General features: G+C 35.7%; 1 protein-coding gene across 1 annotated transcript; it reads left to right on the forward strand.

Annotated features, from left to right (window-relative positions):
• Positions 1 to 1,316: 1,316 nt before the first annotated feature.
• LOC148821144 (uncharacterized) lies at positions 1,317 to 17,862 on the forward strand. Its single transcript, XM_088932785.1, has 17 exons — positions 1,317 to 1,419; positions 3,070 to 3,248; positions 5,452 to 5,657; positions 6,435 to 6,572; positions 7,631 to 7,811; positions 8,397 to 8,487; positions 9,302 to 9,400; positions 10,110 to 10,200; positions 10,575 to 10,757; positions 11,083 to 11,224; positions 11,838 to 11,934; positions 12,023 to 12,117; positions 13,052 to 13,206; positions 15,592 to 15,775; positions 16,605 to 16,717; positions 17,371 to 17,464; positions 17,797 to 17,862. The coding sequence occupies exons 1-17, from the start codon at positions 1,317 to 1,319 to the stop codon at positions 17,860 to 17,862; spliced, it is 2,217 nt and encodes a 738-aa protein (XP_088788911.1).
• Positions 17,863 to 18,164: the final 302 nt, after the last annotated feature.

Raw genomic sequence — 18,164 nt, forward strand, 5'->3', positions numbered from 1 at the left:
GCCATTCATCGACCCATTCAGCCATCCATTCTCAGCCTGTGTGCCCTGGGGGGGTCGCTGTCCATTGATCCACTTTGTGGTATTTGATTGCTAAGTGGAGCCTCATGCAGCTGTGGTTACTTACGGGATGACAAGGTTTCAATTTGTTTTGTACAAAAACATTTTTTCATCATTAAACAATATTTTTGACAGTACTGCAGATCAGCGTGAAATTGTTTTGATTTTTTTTTTGCACGAACTCTTTAAGAGAGGAAAAAAAGCAACAGTTGCTTCGGTGTTCAGCAATGTCCACTCTGCTTTAAAGATGACTGGTTGAGATGAACTTTGATGTTTATAATTGGTGTTATTTTTTGAGCAGTTTATAATTACTAAAGAGAATAACAAAAGACTCTTGTAAGTTGCTGAATGCTTTGTTATACTTTGCATTGCTGAGAAACGAACTGTGTTAGTAGTGGAGTACAGCATTTTTCTTCTAGCAGTCATTCCACCCACCAAAAACTTCATTTACACTCCTTCTGTTCAAGCTGTTAAAGAAGTAATCAAAATAAATGGTGTTGTGGTTGTTAGGGGCAACATGGCAAGTGTAATGTTTACTGAATATAGCCACTGCAGTAATAATATAATATTAAATTACCTGCCTTGTTTCCACTCTGTGTCTATCTTAGGGGGGACAATATTTTCAGATTAGGAAACTTAAAAAGTAGCTTGAATGGATGACTAGTTTAAACAAAAACAAGAGATTGCATCACTGTGAAGTCCATAATGTTTAACCTCTTACAGGTTTCATAGCTATCTACCTGTCTTGTACAAATAATCCAGACAGATGGCATTTGAATGTACAGTATCTAATTCAGACACCATTTAGGTTTTCCTGGAAAGCATAACCAAACAAGATATTAAGGAGAATAATTACAGGTGTCAGGAACTTTCTTACTGTTGTTTGTTTCTTACTTAAGAGGAAGGAGACGTTGACAACAATTACAGTAGAAACAAATTGGCAGACTTCAATTAATTTGGGGAACATCAGAAAGACAATGTATTGCATTTCTATTTTGAAATATGCCAAATAATAACTATATAAAACTATAAGACTACACACTTGCATTTTAAATTTGTATTTTCTTACTGCATGCAGGATAGGCTTCTTTATCTGTATGTGGTTTATAATGTGAAAATACCAATTTTACAATTTTATTATTTGTTTGGTAGTGGCAGTAGAGATAGATCAGTAGTGTCACTGTCATTGTTATTCCTATTTGAATTCTAGTACCTGAGGATAGATCCTAGTGTGAACACCTCATAACATCTCATCAGTGATGTCCATGCAGAAACAACTGTCGATCAGGGATGGTGCCTGTCGCCCCATCACAGCTCTGGGGTACCACCCCTCAAGGAGAGAGGTCATCACCGGCTGTGCTGGTAAGCGATGTGGTCCACAGTGTCAAAGCACCATGGCAGTTTATCAGTGATGTTCCCTGTTGTCTAAATATTACGGCTCATGATGGTACATTTGTATTTTCCATGAATGCACGCAAAAGATTTAGACGTTAACTCTTAGCCTTACAGTTCGAGGAAGAAAACATATTTTTATATTTATAAAGCAAAGCTGCTAGCTCCATATCAGTAACTTAAAGAAGTTAAAGAAGCTATTGCCTCCTTTTCACACAATAAATCACCTGGACCCAATGGGTATACAGCTGAGTTCTACCAGATATTTCAGCCCATACTTAATCCAATCTTACTGCAAGCATTTAATAATATTTGGTTAACAGCTATGACTTCACTATCATTTAGGGAGTCTCTAATAACCCTTGTATATAAGAAGGGTAAAGATCCATCATTGTGCAGTAGTTACCGCCCCATTAGCGTAATGAATTTGGACAATAAAATTCTAGCTAAAATACTTGCTAATCAGTTAGGTAAACTGCTACCAAAAATCATGCATCAGGATCAAACAGGACTTATGAAAAATAGATATTCAGATAATACCAGAAAGCTGTTTAATAATACAAACTGCTTCCGTACAAAATTTTAAAAAGACTTTATTATACCCCAGAAAAATTAAAAAAGATGAAGTGGTATAATACAGAAATGTGTTCAAAATGTAACACACATAAAGGATCACTATTGCACTTATTATGGTATTGTCAGCACATACAGTCATTCTAGACCTCCACAGCAGGGAAAGCACTCAGATACCTAAATACCTCAATTCCACTTAGTCCCATTATTTGTATCCTTGGTGATTTACCAAAGGTTAAAGCAGCAATTCAATATAAAAATACTTTCTTGACTCTCTGTATTATTGCTAAAAAATTAATATTGCTAAAATGGGTGGACAGTACAGGACTGTCGTACAAAGAATGGATTAAAGAGGCTGTATCACAAGTTAAATTCGAGAAGATTTCGTATAATTTACAGGGGTAACTTAATGAGTATAAGAATGTTTGGGGGCCGTTAAGAGAGATACATGAATGGCATTGGATGTTAAGAATATCAGTAGGAAGTTTTTTAATTTATCTTTTTTTTCTTAATTATGTATTATTATTATTTGTGAAAGTAAGTTTTTATATTTTTGTCAAATAAGAAAAAAAGAAAAGAAAAAAATAGAGAGTTAGAAAAAGAGAAAGAAGAAGAAAAATAACAATAAAGAAGTCCTCCAAAGTTGGAAGGGTGGAGGTGGGTTAGAAAAAGAAGAAAAAAACAAACAAACTCCAAGTCGAGAGCATTTTATATTTTTATTTTTTATTGTGGTTTGAAATGCACCCATAAAAATAAAAATAGTGTTGCAGTTCCCCTTTCATGAGGTGTTAAAGAATAGTTGGATAATAATTGCAGAGGAAGACAAAGGCAAAAATAAGAAAATGTACTTGCTCAGCTCTAAAAGCTCGGAATGGTCTGGTCCATCAAGAGTTTCACCTTGTGCTGGGCTGGTTTGCAGTGTGAACATGCAGAGCAAGAACACTTTTCCATTCTTTAGACCTATATACTGATACCATAACATATTTGCTGGCAATGAATTAAGAGTCATATCTCATCTGATATTGGGTTTTGTGTCCTTCTGTTGAGATGGAGTTATTAAATGGTGGGATATAGAAAGTGGAAAACTATCCATCAAAGCTTCCAAGCATTCTGGAATGGTCACCAGTTTCCTATACTGGGAAGATGCAAAGCTCCTCCTTTCTGCATCAAATGATGGAACTGTACTTGCATGGACCACAGGTGCCACCATATATGACAAGATAGAGGTAGGAACATGTTATCACTTTCCAACTCACTTTATGACACAAAAAGTACCAGTGCTGATTTGTTTAAAGAAATTGGTTGTCAAACACAATGTGATACCAAATACAATCCTTTTCTTTCTTCTTTCAGTGCGTTACAGTATATTGCTTTTTGAGCCTGGAATGAACATGTATCTCTAGCAGTAAAAAATAAAAAAAATAATTTTCTAAAAAAAAGATAAAAGAACCTGTGCTACAAAAGCTGTCAGTTTTATTTATCTGCAATATATTTCTTTTTTTTATTTCCAAAACTTTTAATTTCCAAGATTGACAAAATCAAATAAGATAATCATTTAAGTCTCTCTTACATTGCCTATAAATGATTACTGTACTACCATCTTTCTAAATCACTGTTTGTTTTGTTGGAGCTCTTCCTCAGTGCAGTGGAGAGCTCACTGGGGAGGGCTAATATACAGCCAAAGCTCAGAGGAGTGGCAAAGCAGGACCAACTCCTCTGTCTTGGAAAAAACGGTATAGCAACAGCTTGGGAGGATTAATATTATCGGAATTGTAGCTTATAGGACTACAATGCTAGATAAAAAATACATAAATGAATAATTTCAATCAGAAGAGCCGATATTTAAGCATTAGATACCACACAAAATAGAACTGAAAAATATTTAAATATATTAAAGTTAATCTATGTGTGTGTTTTCCACTGATGGCACAATTATTTCTTGACATCTTAAGTTATTTTGTCAGTTGTCATTCTGACATTCAAGACATAATTTTAATCAAAGGCTTTAGACATAATCAAATTGACAGGAAATACACATGTGCCCTATGTGTAAAATTCTGCAAGATCTCTGTTTCCTGTTGAAAATCTGGCTCTTTTGTCTGTTTATTGTACAAAGGGCAAGAGTTTATATGTTAGATTTGTTATTTTATTTCCGAGCTTGGTGGAAGGAATTAAACACTATCAGTCTTTTATAGCAGCTATTAAAAAAAATTAGATTTCCTGAACAGATTAGATTTAACATGGGCACTGAAGAAAAGGTGCCTGAAAGCTTTAAAATGGCATGCATTTTAAATAGTTACTTGTTATTGTAACAGGACAGAAAAATCTATAAGTATTTGATCTTGTACCTTTGCTTTTAGTGAGTCCCAGAGAAAAATTAGATCAATATTTCAGGACCTATGATTAATCTAATACTAATTTTAATGTTAAGCCTCACTATTCTCTCACACAGTTTCCTTCAGATAGAGATGATATTACTGTAAAGTCTGCTCATAGCAGACATAGTTAAGTCTGGAATTGGTCTATTTTACTATCTAAATCCAGGAACAATGTGTACAACTCCAAACATTGATCAGACATCAGCAGTAATTAGATGTCTATTTATTTATCACTTAGGCATAACTTTTTTTCATTCGTCTGCTTACCAAAGCACAAAAGCAGATGCTGCCATCAAGTGGCTAATGTATGTAAAATAATTTCTTCAGAATTGCAAGAAAATCAGGATTCACAGAAAATGTCTTGCCCGCTATTCACTGTTTTCACTGTACACTACTTAGAAAGTGACAATATGTGTTACAAACAAGACAAGAACTTTGTTCCAGGCTAAAACAATTGAGATCTTTTAGTCACTCTTGTTGCTGTTTCTCGTCCTGGTTTTATGTAAATAAATTACCCATTTGATGAGTACAGTAGAAATCTGATTATAAATATACCACAGAGAATGTAAACTTGTAATAATTTAGAATCAAAATCAATTTATAGGTTTTTTAAAAACATTAGATTTTTTTTTTAATTTAAACTTTACCCACCTGAGCTGAAGGTAAGATGAGAGCACATGTCTTTGTTTTGAGCAGGGAATGCGTTATTGTTCTACAATTCCACGTAGTGCTCCAGTGTGTTCATTATTATTTTTTTAAGATGAGGAGGAAGAGGATAATACAGGGATATTTCACTGCTGAGCTGTTGAGAATGTCTCAGGAAACTATACAGCAGATGAGCAGGTATACTTATTGCACAATGACCGTTAAGCTTTAAACAGTTTTAAACCCTGATTTTGTCTTAGTTTCATCAACGTAATCATGAAAGTATTTAGAAACATTGTTTTTTCCCAATGAAGCTGCAGAGTCCTGCAGTGTCTGAGATACTGTTGTTAACTATTCCTGTTCGCCCATGTGTATCTTTTGCACTTCAATCTGACACTTCCTTTAGATGGGCAGGCCTGTTTTCTCCATGGCTATTAATCTCCGTCGACATCAGCTGGTGTGCGGTTTTAAGAGCAGGATCGTCGTCTACCCTTTGGATGAGAACAGGACTTCTGGCCATATCATTAGGATGTCAGAGAGCTCCACTGACCGCAGACACAAGGATATCGTGTCCTGCATAGTGTGCCATGATGCTCAGATTTACACGGGCGGGTACGTACAAGGATATGGATGTCCAGTTGAGGTATATAACCCTATAGACTGATGCTGCACTTCTTTATCATTGGTATATGTTAATAAAAAACTGTTATTTTGAAAAAAAGAAAGGAGAGAACAAAATGGATGAGAAAAAGATGAGCAAGAAATATTTACTTTGCATTAAAAATGTCATTTATATTATTGTCTCAAAGTACAGGACTTAAATATGAAAAAACAATGGTATTTCCACTATAAGGACTTCATTAGCTTTGATGGAATCTGGAATCTGGATACTAATGTTGCTTTGGGCTTTAATGTTAACATGAAAAAGCAGCACAAAGTGCTATGCCACTGGCTTCTGGAGAGTACTTGACTTTGACTTTTTTGTAAAGGTACTGATCCCAGAATGAATGGATTAAAATACATACTGTACTGTATATACTGTACATACCTCTGAGACACAAGTATCACTTTTTTCATTAACAAAAATGAGAATTCAAACAGATAAGTGCTGAAACCATAGTATAGTATACTGTAAAAAGTTCATTTGAAAGGGTTATGCAGGTTTTGGTGTGCAGGAGATCACTTGTTTGTTGTGACTCCATGACACCAACAAACCCTACCATCTGCCTAGTGCTTTCAGTGAACACAATTAGCATTGAAAATATTTTCACATTCCTCTGTGTGAAGTGGCTTTGTCTAGGCAGAACACAGACTTGCATAATGATCCAAGAACATTTCTATCGGGAAGCCGCTGATTGAAACCACCAACCCCCCATTCTGTTTCGACAGCTATGACAGAAGGTTTATCGTCTTTGACACCAGCTCCTACCCCAAAGCGAACGGGCTGACAGCAGTGCAGTGTAACTCCAGCGCCCATGAGGCTGGCATCACAGCTTTGCTGCTGGTAAAGGAGAGCGAGAACACGCGGTGAGAGATACTCAACACAGAGGTGAAACACACAGGTTGATTTCAGAAGGCCAGAGTTTTAATTAAACTGCGTGCATGTTACCCCCATTTTTTATGCATTTCACATAAGCACAAATGTAGAAATACATTTGCTATACTTTGATGTACTTGACATGATAGTATGTCTCTGTAACATAGCAGAAGTAGTGGCAAGGGGAGCTTAGTTATAGTAATAGTCATGTCATTTGCCAAACTGCTTTATACCATACGGTGTCATGGGAAGCCGGAGCCTACCCAACAAGCAGCGAGCGCAAGGCAGGGTATACCCTGGACAGGGCACCAGTCCATCGCAGGGCAAGTGCAAGCCAATCACACATGGGGACAATTTGGAGGCCACAGTAAAAAATGTGGCCCAGACACCAGGATAACTCCCTACTTTCATCGAGAACTGCCCAGGCATCTTTAATGACCACTGAGACAGGACCTCGGTTTAATGTCTCATCCAAAAGACGACCATAGCTTCCCAGGAGGTCTCCCATCCATCTGACCAGGCTCAACCCTGTTTACCTTCAGTGAGTAGCCAGTTGAGAGCTGCAGGGTGATATACAGTAGCTGCTGGGCTGTAGTAGTAGTAATAATGCAAATATAACTCATTTTTATATGATAAAATATTATATTAGTAATATTAATAATAATATAAGTAGTAGTATAAACAATGCTGATAGTAATAATAAAGTAACGAGAGATATACAGTAGGTAAAAATGTGCGCTGAGGAACAGAACAATGTAGCTGCATGTGCAAATGTATGCACTTAACCAACTATATGTGCACACATTTGCACCAATCTCACTAATTACTTTATTAACCTATTAACCCTTTCATATTGCTCATTAGCCTCAACCATGCAAGCTCTCTTCACCTCTACCACTGCCCTGTTAAAGTCTCCTAAACTGCACATCTACCTATATAAACTGCCTTACCTTCTGGAAATATTCTTACAAATTTTAATATGTCAAATGAAAGTTTGCTCCCTCTAGAAAGGCCTCTCCTAAATGCTGTGCTCCACTGTGCACTTCAGCCTGCTGACAGGTTCCTTTGACAATGCCGTGTGTATATGGTCCCAGGACGGGCAGCTCATTCAGAAGCTGAGCTTCTCTGGAGTGATCACAGGGCTGTGTTACGCATCCTGCGTTGACCTTGTGTGGATAGCCTGTAGGTCACCATTCGCCACCCTGCTGGAACCCAAATCTGGAGAGATTGTAAGTGGGAAAAAAAAAGAAACAGCCATTGCAAGACGATGATAAAGTTGTCAGTCATTTTTGTCTAGTTTCACGTAACAAAACACAAGCATTATGATTTTCTGGTCTGCATTCATAAAGCTGCATAGAGTCTTACCTATTACCTTCCCCACATCATGCTTCTATGTAACCCAAGTAAAACAGGCAAAAACATCAATTGGGTTCCAATTGCATTTATGAATTACATACATATAAAGAGCAAAGTCAGCTTTAAGGCATGTATTGTCATTATTTACAAAATGTTTGATTAAGATATTGAGAATGTTTGAATGATTGATAATGTTAATGATTGAGAGAGTTAATGTGGTAATATAAATCTACAGTAAATACAATTATCTTCTGCCAGTTTCCAGGTAGAAAATGTTTCTACAGCTTCTGGTAGTTATTTTTCTAATTTATTAGCTCGTTTTAAAAAAGCTTATGGAACAAAACTCAATTCATAACTTGCACTTACCATTTAAAATCTATTATTTATAAGTGTCTACAGTATGCCTTTTAAAGTTCAGCTAATAATTAAACCTGTTCTCTTTTTCTCTTGTGCTTAAGGCATCTGATTTTATTGATACCTTCCAAAAGATAGAAACTGGGCCCAGGCTTGAACGACTTTTATACTTAGCAGACAATAACTCTGTTGTTGGTAAGGGAATTACTGTATGCCATCGCATAAGGAGAAACTTTTAATATTTGGTGTCTTGCTAGGAAAGCAAATGAAATCATCTCCACAAACTGATCTAACCAGTGTGGAGAGTCAATGTGTAGAGTATACTATATCAAATAAAAACTTGAGCTGCTGTGCTGAACAAATAGAGGATATTTTAATGCTATTTTTATATTGAAATCAAAATGTTTTTGAACTAAACAAATTGTTAAAGGCACACAAGAAGATGGAAGGGGTGGGGATAGATGATTCATATGACAAGCAGGTTTCACTTTCTTGATGAAAGCAGCCATTTCAAAAAGTAGACAGTGAACTTACAGAGACAGAGATAGAAGAGGAAGAAACACTTTTGAAGAGGCAGAGATTTAAGACACAGCAGCAGTGTCATTTTCTCCCAATATAGTTCGTCAGTCGAGAGACCTTATTGAATAAAACATTATGTGGACCCTGCATAAAATGCAGACCAGGGTATAAGTATAGGTATGGGTACACAGTACATGGCAGTTGAGCTATCATCATCTTGTCTGTCAAGCCACGAGAGTAGGTGATTAACTAATATCAAAGTTATTTATCACTGTGTTATAATATCCTAAATTGTATATACTAGTTTTAGAGTTAGTATGTTGTGTATTATGTAGTACTAACAGCAATCACTGCATTTCATGATTAAATATGAGTCCACATTAGGTACATGGGCAGTTGTGAGTCCACTGGTCCACCAGTTCTACAATCCTGTGCTTGGTTAGCTGGATAGTGGACATTCTAAGCTCTTACAGTACCCTGTGTTTCTTAGGCACTGCAGGCCACAACCATGTGATAGTATGGAAATGGAAAAAAGCCAGGAGCACCACTGTCCTTCAGAACAGACAGTCTGTGGATTGTCTGGCTTACAGTAAGTATTTGCCAAGTCTAAATGTGTCATGCCTGCTGATTATGAAACAAAAAACTAAAGAAATCCACAGTTGAACAGCAGTGCTACATCTCGATTAAGTTAAAAATTGTTCTTAACACTCCAGAGGTCTCAAAAGAAATCAAAATACTCTGAAAGTCATGAATGAACATGGATAGAAGAAAAAAAATGTCTTTCTTGCAGTAATACTTTCTTTTATGCAATGGGGCCAATACAATGATGACATTCTATAACAAACATTTTAATAACCTGAGTGGATATCAGTTTACTTTCTTTTTTAATTTTTATGATGTTATTATATTCACAAATAAAAAGGAAAGCTTCACAACCAGTGTTTTAATCACGAAAACATCATCGGAGTAAAAAAAATCGAATTATTGTTCATAAGTTAAATTAACCCTCAGAAGAAAGGCTTGGTCATTTCATTAGAGGGCACATTCATTTGAGAAGATCTTCAAATGATAAAAAAAACTTTATTCACATGCTTGTATTTGAATATGCCTTTAACCAGAAGAGGTTTCTAAATATCTTCTGAAATCTGATGTAGTTGATTATCTTGACCTCAATATATGCAAACATTTTAAATCTGTGGAGATGTAAAGCCTGCAGATACTAGACATTAATAATACTTTTTTCAGTTTCTATTTCTAATTATTTTACATAAACACTCTTTTTTAATTCATTTATACAGCAATGAAAAAGCCCATTCTGCTCTTCAGTGGCCACAGTGATGGGAGTGTGACAAAATGGGAAAGGATGAATTCCTCTCATTATATTTACAGGTTATTAATGAATACGTATTGAATGCTGTGAGACAATTATTCCACTCATTTGCATCAGTGCTAAACACAATTTTAGAAACTACTATCAAAGTATAGTTAAAGTTTTTATGGCTTATTGTGGAGTTTAATGCTAATGCTAAATGTTAATGTTATGTTTCTTTACTTTGGGTTTTATGGGTGAACCCTGTGTATAAACTATACGATACTATCAAGAAATATTATAATTTTCAAAAGAAACATCATTCTGTAAATAAACTTCTTAATGCATCATGTCATTGCTACTATCGGACCTTTTGACACAGAACCTGCTGTTATGCTTCAGTTTACAAGTTCCCATCATTTCTAAATCAAGCTGCTTCTCCATTTTATTTCAGTAAAGAGTCCTTCAAGATATGTGAACACGTCCAGAAATCTAGAAGCCAGTCACACAGTTTAAAACCAAAGAAGAATACAAATGCTGGTGAAAAAAGTCCTGGAGCAAAATTGTTGAGGAGAAGCAAATCATCAGATGGCACCATGGTTCAAGACGAGCAGAATGAGCCATCAAGTTTTACAAGGTTCTTTGGTAACTCTTCTTTAAAACAGAAGTACTGATAATTAGAACCTAATATGTATAGTATAAAATATAACTCTACTGTTGATACAGTTTGAAATACAGTTCAAACAGATCAACTGTTGTGTCATACCTAAATTTATTCTTTTTCAATTAATTTAATATATTGGTACTTTATATATTTTTTGTTTGTTCTTTCATTTTGCAATTACTTATCACAAATGATTGAGATAAAAACCATTCCAACAATTTGTATTTTGCTGTTTTGTTGCAGTATTCCACAAATGAAGTTGTCTGTCAGTCACTCATTTGTTTTTGCTTTATTAAAGGAGTGTATTTGTTGAAGAGTTGGATCTGCTGGCTCTGTCCTCTGAGAATGGTAGAGTTTATCTCTGGGGCTTTGATGACTCCCTCTCCAGCATTGTCAAGCTGATGCCAAATCAGTCCAGTGTCTGCCCAGAAACAAGAAAGGCATGACTTTGCTTTTCTTCTCCTTGTGATAAGATCTTATGATAAGATTTTGATTCAGCAACAGTGGATGAGCACACCATTATGAAACTTATCATCATGCCAACAATGTTTATTTTTACTTGAAAGTCCCCAACTGGCTTTTTTATATAATATTACATTTGCATTGTGCCACCACTTGTCAGTAATGAGAAAGAAACATAGTGAATAATGATGATGCAAGGAAGTGAAATTCAATAACTACATTATGATGTTGAAAGTGTACCCTGGGTTGCGCTCATTACTTGCTGCTCCCCTGCAACCTGAATTGGAAGAAGTGGTTAGAGAAGGATGGGAGGTGCAGTTTATGTGCTTTTAAATTATGAATTTGCTTAAAAATTGATAACTGCTTTGCTTTCAATGTGAGATGCAAAACATATTTAAGTATGGGTTTTAAAGACAGTTAGCTTCAGAAACTCGCAGTTTAAAATACTGACACAAAAACAATGTCTCAACTGTTCAATGTAATAAAAAGGAAAATTGCAGAAATTATACTTGGAGTTCATAACTACCCTAGGTTTTGTGGGAAGTGTGCTGCTGTCTCTTTCCTTTCTTACTGTGCCTGCTCTCTTCACAGAAGTTCCATTTCCTGCTGGACCAAGCCAGTGAGTCACAGAGCAAAGACTCTTCAGGGGAGGAGGATAATCCTGATGCTGCAACTAACCGAGTCTCAGGCAAGAATTACCATTGTGGGTGGTCTGGTGGGCATCTGCATGCAGTATGTGATAGTAAGACAGTTTTTTTTCCCTATGATTGTTGCAGGATTTAGCTGTAAGAAGGTTTTGCTTGGACACTCTCAGTCTGTCTCTGCACTTGCAGTGGTTGGCAAAGGAAGTCCTTATAACACTGTATTCTTGGTAAGACTGATTTTGAATAAGTATTACATGATGAATTCTGTTTCCCAAAGAAAGCGCAAAAGGGGATATTTGGTCCAAATAAAATTAAGCACATAAAACTACATTTGCAAAGTTAATAATCATTAAATAGTCATAGTATATGTACTCTTTATCCTATGCTGGTTCAGAAAGCTGCACTGAAAGAATTGGTTTACAGATTGGCACTACAAAAATGATTTGGATCATATGATCCAATAACCTAATATATTTTTAAACTACAGTTGGGTATGATTTCTGTCTGACATTTGAATTGGGTTGATTTTCATTATTACGATAGTGGTAGCATTTATAGTAGAGCAATTCTAGGAATGCAATTGTAGTAGTAGGAACTGGGGCTGGGGTGGCTCGCTTCCCAACATAACCCTGGGAAACCAGAACATTTGCATGTGCTCTCAGCCTCCTTCTGACCCCTGCGAATGTGGTCGGGATGCAGTTCTCAAAGACTTCCTGTCTTTCAATCAGATGGTTATCTTACAATCAATCAGGCAATTCAGCAGGATATTAAAGTTTTTTTTCCACCACTTATTCAGTGCTCTGACATTGCTCTTTCCACTTTCTAAATCTTTAGGCCCTGGATGACCAGGGTCACGCCATCCTTTCTGTATTCTCTTCTGGCGGAATTGTTTTTCTCGCTTCTTTTGAATCATTATCATCTCCAAAGCTTCTGCCCCCCAGCATTTTCCACTACCTGATTTTTTCACACTCACTAAGGGCCTGATCTCCAGCCTCTCCACTGCAACTAACACCCACGTTTTTTCTTCTCTGAAATCCTGCACTTAGAGTCGGCCTGTCACACACCAAGGATCTGTTATTTCAGGAGCTGCAACATAACAGGAACACTATTGGTGTAACTCTGATTTCCCTGCCTTTCACACTAAAGTTAATCTCCTGGCAGATCAGCGGAGGCTGGGACAGAAGACTCTGTGTCTGGGATTTAAAGAAAGGTGTTCTACAGGACACCTTCAGCAATGCTGACTTAGAGAACTGGCATGAGTTTAAGGAGGTGGCATGTGATGGAGCCATTTTAGACCTGGCCTATTCCCCAAAGAGGTACAGTATATCACTTTTGTTTTGTATTGAAAACAGCAAACACCAAGATTAGGCCTTAACTGTTGCATTGTCATTTATTTTCTTTTCATTAATGAAGTTTACATAACAAGTTAATGAAATTAAATATGGTTTTGCCCCCTGGTTTCCTTCTCTCTTTCATTGGGAAGATAATTTCTAGATAGATTAAAATTCACCAAGAATCTTTGTACAAGTGTTAAATCTGTGTATCTGTGTGTCTCATGGAGAGCAAGCTGGGGTATGCGAAAAAACAAATTCCTAATGCAAGAAATTGTAAAGGGTTAATAAATTGACGTTATTATTATTATTATTATTATTATTATTATTGTTATTATTATTATTATTAAATATCAGTTTTTCTAGTATGACTGAATGTAAAGAAAATGGAGAAATGGAAAGCCAAATGTTAGGAATTTTGTTAGGACAATAGTATCACATTTAGTCTCTCTGGCGTAAAAAAGAGTAAAACAAATGGATCAGTGCACACCTGTGTTTTACATTGTTTAATATGTTAGTTCTTTGACAAACCTCATGTCAGTGTTGCAGAAATTCTAGAATGTTAGGATCCAAGAGACCACTCACCAAATAATTTTAAAGCAGTGCTGAGCAGTGAAAAAATTAAATAACAAAAGAAATAAGGATCACGTGTACTGCTAAAAAATGGAAAACAGCTGCACTTTTTTATAGAAATGTTTTGTTTTTACTGTAGTCTGCCATGATTAGCTTAGAGAAAAGCTGAAAAGACTTGATCTGGACCCTGTTCAAAATGACAATAACATGCTGAGCTGTTGCTAATAGGGATCAGGGTGCATAAATGGAAATGAAATTTCCAAGGAGATGAAATAAACATAATAAATTACATGTATGTTGCAGATTGCAACAGGTGGAATTTCACCAGGATTATTCAAGAAAAAGTTTAATGAAACATGTCTTGAAAGAAAATGCATGTCTTAAAATGAATCCTTATTTAATGATCTAAAATGGGTGTATAGCCTCCTTTTGTCTTTAACGTTCACTTATAAAGTACAGTAAGTCACTTGATTTTTTTAACTTCAAGAGATATATTAAGAGGGTGTCTTTTAAGAATGTGCTGTGCTTGCATTAGTTTTGTCTTCCTTTTTGTTTATCATAAAATTGATAACTTTCACCGTTTTCTGGTAACAAGTAAAGACATATCAGGAAAAATATGTTTAGTCCCTGGTCCCTATTTACATAATGCCTTTGAATATGTATATTAGCACCCTTTATGACAACACAATAAAGTAAGGTTTTAAAAAAGACTGTATTGTTTTGTTTTGTTTTTTTCTCTGAAAGTCCTAGGGGGTTTAGTGTATGCTCAGTGCTTCCACAAACAGAAAGGATAGCAATGGACCTCTCAGCAATCTCCTTGTGATGGGGAGCTGGAAATTCCCCTCAGCTAATTACTTTATAAAAATGCAGGAAATGTGCGCTAGCCTGAAATATTTGACTAACACGGTTGTTAAATACTGAAATCACATGCCCCCACATCTTCACAGAAAAGACATGGAGGAATTTATGAATTTCTGTGGTTATCACAATAATGTATTATAGACCTCATCTAAAGCTGATATGAAACATTTCTTAATTTACTGTATACAGTATTAACATACCATATATATTTACAAAGTTGCCTGGATGCTCACCTGTTTTAATATCACTATTAATGATTTTTGTAATTGCACTGTGTTGTTCATTTTTAACAAAAATAATTCTGGAAAGCTTTCCACGTAAAAGGTCCTCTTTCAGCTTGCCAACTTCAAAATACTAAATTCCATGATAATAGGCACAACTCTCATTACCCATGGAACATTTCAACTGTGATTCATTCTTCAGCAGACGAATAGATTCAGTATACTGTATATAGGCAACAAAGAGCATTTTAGCTTAGACAATTTTTTAGTGGATATATTACACAGTTTGAAGAATTTAATTTAATAAGGAAAATGTAATGGTTTATTCCAATCTGAAAAGAAGAAAAGAAACACACCGTTTCAGCTGTGGAGCCTTCTTCAGCCTTCCTGCTGACACAGCTACCTACTTTAATTAAATATATGATTATAATTCAGAAAAATAATCAGATTTAAAAAATACATTTTAAATAAACCATGGAATGCAAATTTCTAATTAAAAATACTGAAATGTATCATTGTGGGCACCATGATCATGCAGGATGACAAAGAGCATGCAAAATGAGTAAGAGTGAATAAGTCATTATTTTTCCATACTGCGGGAAAAGAAATGCTAATAAGATAATAAGCTTGTCGAAAAAGTCTTAAATCATGAAACTCATTAAGATGTAAAAGCAAATACCTGTACTGCCTCTTCATTGTTCCTTGTATTTTTCAGGAATGAGTTTGCTTACTCCTCCAGCGATGGGGTTATCTACTTGCGCCAGTTCAGCCCTGTGGGCAGAGAGATGAAGCTAATCAATGTGATGCGGGGGCACGAGAGTGATGTCACTGCTGTCATATGGCACCACCGTCGAAGTCAGTGGATCAGCGGCTCAGAGGACAGCACCATACGTATATGGGTACGAGATGGGATGTTGCTACTCTATAGATACTGAAGAAAAGCAAATGTGTTTGAGAACTGGTCAGAATTACTGAGTGCATACAGTATGTCAGTCTCACAATAGGTATACAAGTTGATGAGTGAAGTGTTTTTTCCCTTTTAGATCATTTTACTCCAATAGCTTTTCCTTCAGTTAAAAGATGAACATATATTTTCACTCTAATTTCATTTTAAACTACATGGCAGATTTACAGTATAAGTCTTATTCAATTTCTGAAAACCCAGATGACATTGAAAGCATTTTATGCTGTGCCAGTAATATCAATAATATTTTGGCACTAACACTCCCTTCTGAAATCAAACAGTTAAAGGACTTGATTCTCCAAAGTTATGGTATGATTATTTCAAAATATGACTGAATGTATCCATTCACCTATCACAGAACTTTCTTTACACAGAACTGCCATTGTTCTGTGTGGAAAGTCATCTGTTATACCACAGTTCAACACATAGCATTACAAAAACATGCAGAGCAACTGTTCTCCGAGCTAATTTGTTTGAATTTGATTCTCACTCTCTTTAGTTCAACAAAGTTTCCATTTCAGCACAAGGGCAAATATACAGACAGTATTAATGCATCCTAGCTAAGTTTAAGGAGTTTCATGATCTGTTATTAACAACATATTCCGCAGATAGGAAAAAAAAATCATAATCAAGAACTAGACTTCCTATTTGTGTTGCATCTGCAACATGTAAGATGAAAATTATGTGTATAACAGAACTTAAAGACACTTTAAAAATATTTACCCATAGTTATTGGGATCTTTCAGAGTGTTTTTTTCTTTCAGAGTGAAAATGGCATGCAATGTGAAAACATCTTATTCACAAATGGAGCTGTAGGCTGCCTTGCCTTTGACCATTTCAATGGCTGTATCTTGGCTGGAGTTCTAAACGTGTTAAGGTAACTTATAGGCTACACCTGATATATAAAAAAGGTGCACTGTAGTGACTGGAGCCGGAGTTTTCACTGTTGCTAGAGGATCTTCTCTAAACCTTCTTTAAGATGTTGAACAGCTGAATATGGAGCACAATCATTTTAACTCACAAATCTCTGAGATAGAGACATCGAATTGGGATGATGCTGTTGTAGCCTTAAACGGGGTATTACACTTAAAATGTGTCTACAGGTCATCATTATTGTAAATCATAAATTGTTTGCAAATAATTTACCTGGTAAAATGAAAGAATAAATATATATATGGAAGTTGAAGCAGATAGCTGCATCAGTATGCATAAGCTGCAAAGGAAGAGGTAAAGGTTTATTGAAAAAACGGAAAGGAAAAGAAAAGACAACATTTCGGCTGTGGAGTCTTCATCAGGGATGTAAGAATCTTTTAGGATCTTTCAGATCCTAAGCAAAGACTCAGTACAAAGACTTTCAGTAGTGAAAATTCTCATTCAGTACAAACAGCCGTTCTGAGATAATTTCTCCTCCCCAAGTGAGACTAGAACTAAATAAAAGGAATAAGCCTTACGCAGTTGTAATATTAATTTTAATCTTTGTTCAGCTCGTATTATTTTTTAATGTAGTAATTTTACTTTTTTTCTTTTCAGGGTGTATGACCTGGATTCATGTTTACAAGTGCAGTCTCGTCATGGGCACACAGATACCATTCGTGCTGTTTTACATATCCCAGAAAGGAATCAGGTGAATTAACAACTAAAGATGCCAACATTAGAATACCTATTAGGATAAACACTTCAATGTGGTTTTCAAATACTGGTTAAACTTTAGAACTCATAACCTTTCTACATATTGTGATTTCTATTTCAGTAGTTCAGTCAAATCCTTATTAATGTGATGCAGAGATGACACTTATTAAAGGTATGCTTTAAGTGCCTTAAAGATCAAATACATTTGCTTATGATTGTGCTTAATTCACAAAGTGAATTTAAACAGTTTCTTACAAATTATCTTCTTGCTTATATCTAGGAAGAGTCAGACAATACACTTATTATATTTTATCTTCTGTTCTTTAGTACATCACAGGCTCTTCAGACAAAACAATACAGATGTGGAACACCTACAGCAAGTCTCCTCCTTGAAGTGCAACTAAACAAAGCAGCAAGCAGTGTGAATTCCTTGCACCTTCTTCAATTACTTGAATTATTCAGAATTTTACACGTTAAATGGCATTTTAACCCTTTTGATTTTGTGAGCTTTATTTTACCCTTACAGCCATATTTGTGATGTTAATTTCAGATATCAAACACAAGGATAGCGGTGATCTAGCTTCCCCAGACTTGAGATAGAAGGCACTCATCAAAAAAGAAAAGTAAAAATAAACCCATAAAAGAACCAAATGTGTCCTAATTAAGCATTTGCAATTCCAAATTTCCTTTGGAAG

Source organism: Atractosteus spatula, chromosome 14, assembly GCF_055471065.1.
Source record: "Atractosteus spatula isolate fAtrSpa1 chromosome 14, fAtrSpa1.hap1, whole genome shotgun sequence".
Taxonomy (NCBI): Eukaryota; Metazoa; Chordata; class Actinopteri; order Semionotiformes; family Lepisosteidae; genus Atractosteus; species Atractosteus spatula.

Coding starts and splice junctions, on each gene's coding strand:
- LOC148821144 (XM_088932785.1), top strand. CDS start 1,317: ATGTCCATGCAGAAACAACTGTCGATCAGGGATGGTGCCTGTCGCCCC. Junction 13,207..15,591: donor CTGGCCTATTCCCCAAAGAG/GTACAGTATATC, acceptor TGTATTTTTCAG/GAATGAGTTTGCTTACTCCT. Junction 16,718..17,370: donor GGAGTTCTAAACGTGTTAAG/GTAACTTATAGG, acceptor TTTTCTTTTCAG/GGTGTATGACCTGGATTCAT.